General features: G+C 41.4%; 1 protein-coding gene across 4 annotated transcripts in view; it reads left to right on the top strand.

Moving 5' to 3' along the window:
- Positions 1 to 2,429: 2,429 nt before the first annotated feature.
- Positions 2,430 to 11,187, top strand: part of GPR89A (G protein-coupled receptor 89A) — a 42,588-nt gene continuing 33,830 nt past the window's right edge. For 2 of the 4 annotated variants that reach the window (XM_069090172.1, XM_069090171.1), the window contains exon 1: positions 2,431 to 2,636. In XM_069090172.1, coding sequence (XP_068946273.1) covers positions 2,595 to 2,636 — 42 coding nt within the window. In that variant the 5' untranslated portion in view covers positions 2,431 to 2,594. Of the gene's footprint in view, positions 2,637 to 3,556; positions 3,636 to 11,187 lie in introns of all 4 variants that reach the window. The other 2 variants (XM_069090174.1, XM_069090173.1) reach the window with 2 other exon arrangements.

Here is an 11,187-nt window from a genome sequence, read left to right as displayed (position 1 = left end):
TTTTCAATATTTTAAAATATTTCAGGCAGGAAAAGTCAGACCAGGAAGGATGGGAGATGCTCAAGAATGAAATTCTGAAGTTATAAACAAACAATTCCAATGTGGACTTAAAAAGTGAGATATGCCTGAAGAAATCAATGTAGATGTGCAAAGAACTCACTAACCACTTAGATTATTTTTTTAATGTACAGAAGATGAATATAAAAGAATAATCTAGTCCTATAAAGATAGTATGAGGAATGCTAAAACTCAGATTGAGCTGAGACCAGCAAAGGAAACTAAGGATAAAAAAGGAGGGAGGAGTTCATTTTTTTAAAGGAAAAAATTACATTATGAGAAAAAGGATAGAACTTTTGCTTGTGGTAGATGGACTATTGACAGTTGACAATAGAGAGACAAAAATCTGTGCAATTTTTATTTTGTTGTTTTTCCTGCAAAGAAGAATTACCTTTAACCTGAAAATGACAGAACAAAAATAGCTAATAGGAAGTTGATAACCAAGCTATGTAAGGAATTAGAGAAAGAGCAACTGGCTCCCCTTTATGAATTCAAGTCACTTGACCCAGATAGACTACATTCTTAGATCTTGAAAGAACCGGTAAAAATGATTGCTGGGCTATTGTCAGTGGTATTCAAAAGATTGTGGAAAATGAAAGAATTACCACAGTATTGGAAAAGGGTAAATGACCCAGTTTTAAAAAGTAAAGGAAACAGATTCTGCAAACTATAGCTCATTGAGCCTGACTTCAATTCCTGGGAAAACTCTAGAACAGGTCACTAGAAAATTACAAAGAGGCAACATAATTTCATCAAGAATAGGTCATGCCAAAGTCACTCCCATTTTCTTTTTTTGATAAAATTATTAAACCAGTAGAAGAGAGACATTCTGTGGGTATAGTTTACCTAGATTTTAGCAAAGATTTTGATGAAGTTTCCCATACCGTTTTTATGGAAAACTTGGAGAGATGTAGATAGGACAAGAATACAATCTCAGAGAAATGTGGGACTTGTTGGATGGTCAGATTCAAAGAGAAGTTGTTAACTGTTCAATGTCATGTCAGGAATTTTCTGGTGGAGTACCCCAGAGATCTATGCTTGGTGAGGTGCTGTTTACATTTTTGTCAATTACTTGAATAAAGATATGGGTGTTATGATCATTAAATTTGCAAATGACACAGTTGGGAGGGATAACAAACACATTGGGTGGTAGAATCAGGAACCAAAAGGAGTTTTACAAATTAGAGCATTGGGTTCAATCTAAAATGAAGTTCAGTAAGGATAATTGTAAAGTCTATTATTTTGATCTGTAAAATCAACCTCACAAGTATAAGATGGACAGACATGGTTAGATAATCATTGTTTCACTCAATCTAGGGATTTGGTGGATTTTATAAGCTCAATGTGAGTCAGCAATGTGGTGTGGCAGCCAAAAAAGTAAGTGCCATATTGGACCACATTGAGGAAGGGCATGGCGTTCAAGAATAGAGACTTGATCTTCCACCTGGAAATGGATAACTTGAAAAATATTACCACTTCATTGACAGTGAGGGAAAAAAAACAGAAACAAGAGAAGCAAAGCAAAATCAAATAGAGAAAGAAAGGTATGGTTCCTGGAGGGGAATTAAAGGCTACAATGAAAGATGATCTTACAGACTATGGTGACTATGATGGAGGATATGTGTAAGGCTTCCCGTGACATTTCATTCTCATTGTCTTCTTCTGTTGTCCGCAGACCCTTCAACATGTAGCACACCTTCTTTCCGTTTCAACCAAAAGTACAGTATCTCTGTGTTGGTTACTTAACCCCTTGACACTTAGGTGCTAATACAATTCAGAATTTGGTTCTTGTTGCCAAGGCGTTAAAATCGGGAAACACCATGCATAACTTTTCCTTTTTTCTCTCTTATTTTTTGGTTATATGTTGAGTTTTGAATTGTCTCCCTCTCTCCGCCCCCAGCCCCGGATTAGAGAAGGTCAACATCCCTTCTCTGGAGGTGGATAGCATTTTCCTTCTTAAGTCCTTGGTCACTGATTTGAACGATTATATTATTCAAAATAGTTTAGTCATTCACAGTTACTCTTCTAAGTTCTCTTGGTTCTTCTCGTTTCACTTTGCATTATGTCATGCAAGTCTTTGCATGTTTTTCTAAAACTAACCCTGCATAACTTTTCAAGGGCCTTCCTTCCATAGAACCACCTCCACTCTCCTAGAACCTCCTCCCCTTTCCTAAGCACCGCCTCCTCTCCTAGTACCTCCTTCTCTCTTCCAGTACCACCTCCCCTCCTAGCCCCACCTTCCTGCCTTTCCGCCAATCTCCCAGGCCTCCCTCTTCTTCCCTCCCAGTCGTAATCTTTATCCGCCCCCAGGGAAAGAGGGGGCGGGCGTTAACAGCTCCTTTAGGGCGTCTGATTGGCTGGCGGTGGACGCCGCTCGATGACGTAGGGTTGGCGGGTGGCTGACAGTGCTGGAGCAATGGCGCCGGCCTTTGGGGCCAGTGGCCCGATTGTGTAAATGACTTCCGAGACCGGAGAACGCGGAAGGCTGCGGGCAGCAGCCGTGACGGCGGGGGATCGAGTTCCCCGACAGCTTTATCATGAGTTTCCTAATCGACTCCAGCATCATGGTCACTTCCCAGGTGAGGAAGCCGCCCCCCCCTCCGCCCCCTTCCCAAGACAACCCTCATACTCCGCTCCCCACCCCCTCATCCCCAGGGCAAGGGCGGAGGGTCGGCACCTGCCCCCTGGCCCTCCCTCCCTCTGCTGCCCTCCCCCCGCCTCCTGGCCTTGCCCTTCATCCTTCTCCCACCTGAGAACATTCATCCCAGGAAGGACCAGAGACAGCGCTGGACCTAGGGGTGATAGAAGCCCGAGCTTGAGTCCTGCCCCGGACACTTATTAGCTGGGTGCCTGGGGCAAATGGCTCTGAGCCTCAGTTTCCCCGTCCGTAAGACGAAGCGAACTAATTTCAGCCTCCACTTGTTGGGATGGCTGTCGGGATTTAAACGAGAGACTCAAGTGGATGAAAATCCTTTGCAGTCCTGAAAGATTGCTGTCAATGTCGGCGTCAATTCCCAGACTTCCCCACGGCTGATTCTGCAAGCGGAACTGCTGTGCCTTTGACTTCAGCCCTTCAGCAGCTCGGCTTGCAGACCCTTCCCCATGGCATTTATAAGATAAACCCGTGATTTGGGAAGTTGGTAGGGAGAGCGCTGCTGTCCAAAACCGAGCGCCGAAGCTGGGCATCCTAGGAGTCCTTTCTGATTTCAGAAAAGGAGTAAACAGGGTTGCCTCATAGAAGAAGAAGAAGAAATGACATTTCTGGAGCCCTGCATCCCACTCATCCACTCTTCCTTAGGGACAAAGTGAGCAGCTTCCATCTTCATAATTAGGTGGTGTTGAAAGGATGATTCTTTTCAAAGTCTGTACAGTGATAAGGTTTTATGTTGGGAACCCTTCCTCCTACCTTATTCATTCCTTTCAGTGGTGTCCACTTTGTGACCCCATTTGGAGTTTTCTTGGCAAAGACACTGCGGTCATGTACCATTTCTTTCTCCAGCTCATTTTACAGATGAAGAAACTGAGGCAAACCGGGCAAAGTGACTTGGCCAAGGTCACACATCTAGCAAGTGTCTGAGGTCAGGTTTGAACTTAGGTCTTCCTGACTCTAGGCCCAGTACTCTATCTACTACACCTTCTATCTGCATGCTAATGCTTCACTATTTTTTAATCCTCTTCTGAGTCATTGTGAATCCACTTCCACCACCTTTGCTTTAACAATCTCAGTGACCACTTGATGGGCAAGCATTTGTCTCTATTCTTTATCTTCTTCCCTGCCTCCATTCTCTTTCTGTCCATTTGCCCTCTCTCTTTTTTTTTTCATTTTTCATCTACTTCTGTGGATGTGCATTCCAATCTTTCTCACCTGATTCTTTTATTTTATCATTATGGTAGCTAGAGAAAATGGTGGGTGATTTATTGTTGGGGGGAGAGAGATAACCATGGATGCCAGGAAAGTGGGATACAGTCCCTGCTTTCTAGACAGCTTTTCCTTCATGCCTTTCCTGGATGGACTCTCTAGGTGGCATATAATGATAATAGCATTTATATAGCCCTTTGCAACACACCTTCAAAGTCCCTTCCACTTCTGAATCTGTGAGCTTATCCCTATTTTAAAACTAATAAGGTATTGAAATTCTCGTGTAAGTATATGCCAAATCAAATAATAACGCAGGGAGAGGTTTGCAGCAAAAGAAAAGTGTCTTTTCCAGTCATCCTTATTTCTAACCTGGAACCGGTCATCTTTTCTACTTACCTTGCTAACTTTCTTTTTTTTTTTTTTTAAGCAATCAGGGTTAAGTAACTTGCTCAAGGTTACACTGCCAGTTATTTCTGGGTGTGGTGCTAAGTATCTGAGCCCAGATTTGATCCGCAGGTCATCCCGACACTGGAGCCGGTGCTCTTACTCACTGAGCCACCTGGCCACCCCTCCTTGCTAACTTTCAACCAGGCGATCTTCTCTGTAGCAGAAGTTCATACTTGACTCATGCCCTCTATTACTTCGAACCATTTGTGACTTTTATTAGTTCCAGAGTACAGTGTAATTTTCAGCTCCTTCCAAGGGCAAAGTTCTACCAATTCCATTACTTTGACTACTCTTAAGCCTCCACATTCCAGCTTCCATTTTATTTATGACACTAACAGATGGATTACTTTTTCTTTCTTCAATACCTTCTAGTTGCCCTCTCTAGTCTGGCCAGAAGTCATATTTACTTTGGTTCTACTCTTTTTTTTTAAATCCTCAGTTACTTTATTCATCATTCATCACTTCTAGAGCTCTCCAGAACTCCCTTCCTTGACATTAAAAGAACCTGGAATGAGATGGGCAAGCATTTGTCTCTATTCTTCATCTTCTTCCCTGCCTCCATTCTCTTTCTGTCCATTTGCCCTCTCTCTTTTTTTTTTCATTTTTCAAATGCTTTATTAGCTTCTGATTTACATCATTCATTTCTGCCAGATTTTGAGTTACAAATTTTTTCCCTGTTTTTCCCCTACCCACTGCCCCAAAATAGCAGTCCCATAGGATATCCCCTCCTTCAATCTGTTCTCTCCCATATCTTCTCCCATACCCCCTTCGAATTTTCCAGTAGGGCATGGTGGATCTCTATGCCCCAGTGCCTGTATATCTTATTTCCCAATTACATGTAATATGGTATTAATAATAGTATATATATATATATATATATATATATATATATATTTTTTTTTTTTAACATTTGATTTTAAAACTTTGAATTCCAGATTCATTCCCTTCCTCCCTTGTCACCCACCCTTACTGGGAAGATAAGCAGTTCAGTATAGGTTGTACATGTGTAGCTAATGCAAAACATTAACATGGTAGATATATTGTAAAAGACTGACTATATTTCCCTCCCTCCTATCCCACCACCCACTTGTTCTGTTCTCTACTTTGAACCCATCCCTTTTCAAAAGTGGATGCTTCCAACTTACCTCCCCCCCAGCCTGCCCTCCTTCCCCCTGCTCTCCTGTAGGGTGAGATACCCTATTTCATGTGTATTTCATTCCCGCCCCAAGCCAAATTCAATGAGAATAAGATTGACCCATTCCCTTTTGCCTTCCTATTCTTCCCCTCCATTGTAACCATTTTCCCTTGCCTCTTGTATATGAGATAGTTTACCCCATTCTGTGTCTCCCCATCTCTTCTCATTATATTCCTCTCTCACTCTTTATTTCACCTTTTAAGTATCATCCCTTCCTGTTAAATTGGTCCTGTGCCCTCCATCTATGTATACCTGTAAACATATATACACACATTCACATATGTATTCATACGCCCGTATACTTTCTGATATAGACATATATATAATTTTCCATGTAGGAATATAAATAGTTCAACTTTGATAAGTTCTTTATGATTTCTTTTCCCTGTTTACTTTCTTATGCTTCTCTTGCTTCTTGCATCTGAAAGTCAAATTTTCTATTCAACTCTGGTTTTTTCATTAAGAATGCTTGAAAGTCCTCTATTCCACAGAATGACCATATTTTCCCCTGAAACATGATACTCAGTTTTGCTGGATACGTGATTCTTTGTTTTAATCCCAGCTCCTTTGCCCTCTGGAATATCATATTCCAAGCCCTTCAATCCCTCAGTGTAGAAGCTGCCAGATCCTGAGTTATCCTGATTGTGTTTCCACAATATTCAAGTTGTTTCTTCCTGGCTGCTTGTAATATTCTCTCTTTGATCTGGGAATTCCAGAACCTGCCTATAATATTCCTAGGAGTTTTCTTTTTGGGATCTTTTTCAGGAGATGATTGGTGGATTCTTTTAACCTCTATTTTGCCCTCTGGTTCTAAAACATCAGGGCAGTTTTCCTTGAGAATTTCTTGGAGGATGATTTCTAGATTCTTTCTTTGATCGTGGCTTTCAGGTAGTCCAATAATTTTTAAATTATCTCTCCTGGATCTATTTTCCAGGTCAGTGGTTTTTCCAATGAGATATTTCTCATTGCCTTCTATTCTTTCATTCATTTGGATCTGTTTAATAGCATCTTGATTTCTCATAAAGTCATTAGCTTCCATTTGCTCCAATCTAATACTGAAGGAATGATTCTCCTCAGTGAACTTTTGAGATTCTTTTTCCATCTGGCAAATTCTACTTTTTAAGGCATTCTTCCCCTCATTGCCTTTTTGAGCTTCTTTTGCCATTTGAGTTAGTCTATTTTTTAAAGTGTTATTTTCCTCAGTCAGGCTGTTGACTCTCATTTTGTAATTTTCTTGCATCATTCTCATTTCTCTTCCCAATTTTTCCTCCACTTCTCTTATCTGCTTCTTAAAGTCCTCTATGGCCTGTAACCAGCTCGTATTTTCGTTTGAAGCTTTTGGTACAGGAGTTCTGACTTCGCTGTCTTCCTCCTGTTCCATGCTTTCATCCTTTTTGAATAGGAGTCTAATGTTGGATTCTTCTGTTTGCTTTGCTTCCTTTGCTGGCCATGTTGCCACTCAATTACTTGATTTTTGGGCTTTTTGCCACAGTTGGACTCTGCTACCAGAAAGGGGAGCTTCATACCAAATGCTGGGGTTTTCTCAGCTGCCGGAGCTATTAGTTGGGTGCCCTCTCTGAAGCCTCCACATGCTCTGACAAGCTGGTCACATACTCTAGGACCTCCACCCTAGACTGCAATCCACATCCAAGCAGGTTAAAGAAAGAGCGATTAACCCTCAGACTGGTCGCTTGGTCCCCCTACACTCTGCAGGCCAGGAGCTGAAGCTGCTACATGGTGGAAGCTGCGCTGTTACCCTCAGCAGCTTCTGGCCTGGGGGCAAAAGCCTACACACTCCCAGCTACTGGTCCCAAAGTCCACACTGCACTGACCTCTCACTTTGTCCTTAGCATCTATGTGTTGATGAATCTGGAAATGGTCACAGCTGCTGGTGATCTGGAGTCCCTCCGGCTGGCCGGCAGCTGGTCAGGCCTTCCCTGGGGCTAAAACCTTGGCATGGAGCAGGGCTCAGCTTCCAGAGCACTGAGCTGGCTGATTCTTGCCGGCCCTCTGGGCTGTCCTCAGCGGGAGGTTAGCTTCTCTGTGTCATTTTGTGGGTTCTGTAGCTCCAAAGTTTGTTCAGAGTCCCCTTTTACATGGATTGGAAGTGAAGAGAGCCAGAGCTGCGAGGAGGTCCTGTTTCTACCCCGCCATCTTGACTTGGCCTCCCCCCATTTGCCCTGTCTCATAGCCTGTGGCCTTCAGTTCCTTTTGGGTGTCCAAAGCTCTATTTCTTTATCTTAGTGTCATCTGGCTAGCATTTCTTTTTTTTTTTTTTTTTTGCCTTTTGGAGGACAATTTGGGGTTAAGTAACTTGCCCAAGGTTACACGGCTAGTATTTTTGTGTGGGTGTTAAGTGTCTCAGGCTGGAACCGAACTAGGGTTCTCCCAACTCCAGGGCCAGCACTTTACTCACTGCGCCACCTAGCTGCCCCCTGGCTAGCATTTCTTTAACTTTCTCAGCCTGAACTTCTACCCCAACCATATACATACCTCCTAATTCACCTGACTTCTCCAACCCCAGTCATCTTCCTCTTGTAAGTTAAATAGACATAGTCTCTATTATTTAGGGACATATCTGCATTTCTTTAGAGTAGCTATACTCAAAAGTCTGTAAAAATCTTCCTGATGGCCAGTGAATTAGTCCAGAATGGAGGGATGATTTGTATACTAGTATTAGAGTGAGGTTCCCTAGTCTACATAGGGTAAAAAAGTGAGCGTGTGTGTGTGTGTTTGTGTGCGTGCATGTGCACGTGTGTGCATATGGGGTAAGGGAACTATTTATTGTTGAAAGTTGAGCCAGCTTGACATTAAGCATAGCTTTCATAATATTATATGCTATCAGCCCATATAAGAGCTCTGTTGGTTCTACACTGAGAAAAGAGAGGCCACAAAAAGACCCAGGGAAAGAAGGAGGGAACACCTGGTCCCCCATGTAGAGAGATCACACCTATCACTGTTCTCACTCATTACAGTCCCCCTACTATCTACCCCTGAATTGTTTTACTTTTTAACAATGACAAATAGAAGCCAGGGATCTGTGGGAACTTCTTCCCCAGCAAAGTAGTCTTAGGCAAGTCTGACCATTACCATTGAGGGACATCATTTCGGGGTCTTTAATAAAGGTTTCAGTGACCTCCTAAGCCAAATCCAAAGTTGATTTTTTTTAGTCTTTATTTTCCTTGACCCTTGGTTTCCAATGTACATACTCTTCTGATTTACCTCTTACCTCTTTAACTGCCCATTCTCATTCTTCTTCACAATCCTCTTTTTCTCTCTGTGACTCCTGAAGGTAAGTGTTTCCCAAGGTGTTTTTTTTCCCCTCAACTCTTTTCTCTCAAGGTACTCCTTCCTAGGGCATTTCTTATTCATTCCTACTGCTTTACCTATGACCTCCATGCAAATGACTTAACTTCTTACCCCTGACCTCCTTGCTGAGTTCTGGACTTAATTCTCTAACTACCTGCAGGCTAAATGTTCATCAGATTGTCCAACTGGTCATTTATACTCATGTCCAAAGCCGAGTTTATTTTCTTTTCCCTGAAAACTTGTTCCTCCTGCTGTTTCAGCTCATTTTACCACCATTCTCCTAGTCTTCTAGGTTTAAGGCGTTGGTGTTATTCTTGTCTCTCCTTCTCCCCTCTTGGATTCACATAGTTCCAAAGTCAGATTGATTCTCCCTCAACAATATCTCTCTCCTTTGTCTCCTTTCTGTTCCCACTGCCACCACCCTGGCACCCCACCTTTTTTTACCAGAGCAGCCTCCCAGACTTCCTGCCTTCACTCTCTCCCCGGTCTGATCCATTCCTGGCACCACAGCCACACTCACCTTCCCTCTGCATGGATCTGGGTAATTTTGGACCAAAACAAGTGTTAGGCCATCATGTGGAAGAAAGAGCCTTTAGACAGCTCTGCTTGACCTCAGAAGGCAGAACTGGGAAGAAGTTAATGTGGGCTTCCCATAAGAAAAGGCTTCCTAGGAATTTCATCTACTGTATTTGAAAGAGAAATAAGCTGCCTCAGGAGGAAGCTTCACTAAGATACAAAGGTTATCAGGTTGTTATAAATGGCTAATTCTGGGCTGTGAGAGACTTGCCCACCACAGTGGTTCTAAAACGTTTTGGTCCTAGGACTCGTGAAGCCTTAAAAATTGTTGAAGGCCCCAAAGAGTTTTTGTTTATGTGGGTTTCATCTCCTGATATTTATAATTTTAGAAATAAAAATTCAATTTTGAGCATTTGTTTATTCATTTAAAAATAACAAACTTATTACATGTTAATATAAATAACATTTTATGAAAAAATCAATAACTTTTAGATATTAATTTATTTATAATAACAAAAATCTACTATAGGTTGACATAAATAATGTTTTTTATTAAAAAAATAATTATTTTCCAAAAAGAATTTAGTGAGAAGATGATATTGTTTTACATATTTTTGCAGATCTCTTTAATGTCTGGCATAATAAGAAGATGACCTGATTTTCATATCTGCTTATGCATTCAACCTATTGCAATATATTATTTTGGTCAATATCCAGCTTTACTGAGATCTGTATTTGTAAAAGGGAGAAGTATTCGAATAGGCAGATAATGTTTTAGTATTTATAACTATGAACATAGACTCCTTGAAAGGGTCTTGCTCAGGGCTTGGCAGACTACACTTTGAGAATCGCTTCCCATATTGAATAAAGTTCTAATTCCTTCCCATTGTGTTCCAGGTCCTCCAGTATCAGGACCTTTGCTCCCTTAGCTGTACAGTTCCCTTTTATACCAAACTGTTGTTAGCTTCTATGCTCTGGACAGACTCCATACACACCTGGTCTCCTGGCTTTTGCTCACATTTTCCCCTCTACCCAGAATGTCTTCCCACGCTATTGAGTTTGTGCCCATCCTTTAAAGCCCAACTTTTTTGGTTTCTTTTCACCCCCAATGTCTGAGCCATCTTCTTAAAAATGGCACCAAATACCATGAATCCCTCCTATCCCTTCTCTTCAGATCTGGAACCATCAACTGTCATTGTCCCTGAAAAGGATGTGTCAGACTATTCCTTGTGACCTCACCACTATCCCCTGTAAGTTTCCAATGTGCCTGAGCATCATTCCCCTATGTGTGTTATCTCCTCCTTTTAGAATATAAGTTCCCTGAGGTCAAGGATTGTATTTACTTTTGTTTCTGTATCCCCAACTTAGCACATAGTGGGCGCTTAATAAATGCTTGCCATGCTTTTTTATTTGTTCATTCATTTATTCAGCTCAAATGCTATCTCCTTCATAGCCTTCCTGAGATCCCTCAATGCATCCCTTACTCATTGATGACTTTGTTTCCTTTTCTCTTATGTATTATTTTGCCTTAGTTATTTGTATATGTCTAACATTCTCAACCAAACATACAAAGTTCCATAAAATAGGAACCATATATGTTTGAAATCATCCACCATACAGGTATCTAACACAAAGCAGATGCTTATTAAGTGATATTTGAATTGAATTGAATTAAGAGTTTTTTAAAATTTCTGTTCCCATCTATAGGAAGTTTCTGGTGAATACAAGTTTCACTGACTCCTTTAGTACCATATTATTACAAAACTAACTGAATGATTCTGTTTTGTCCTAAAAATAAAATATA

This window comes from Petaurus breviceps, unplaced genomic scaffold (genome assembly GCF_028583685.1).
Source record: "Petaurus breviceps papuanus isolate PSGF00001 unplaced genomic scaffold, PetGlider_PUasm1.0 186, whole genome shotgun sequence".
NCBI classification, from domain to species: domain Eukaryota; kingdom Metazoa; phylum Chordata; class Mammalia; order Diprotodontia; family Petauridae; genus Petaurus; species Petaurus breviceps.
Note: the sequence above shows the minus strand (reverse complement) of the source record. Positions and strands in the feature narration are given on the sequence as shown.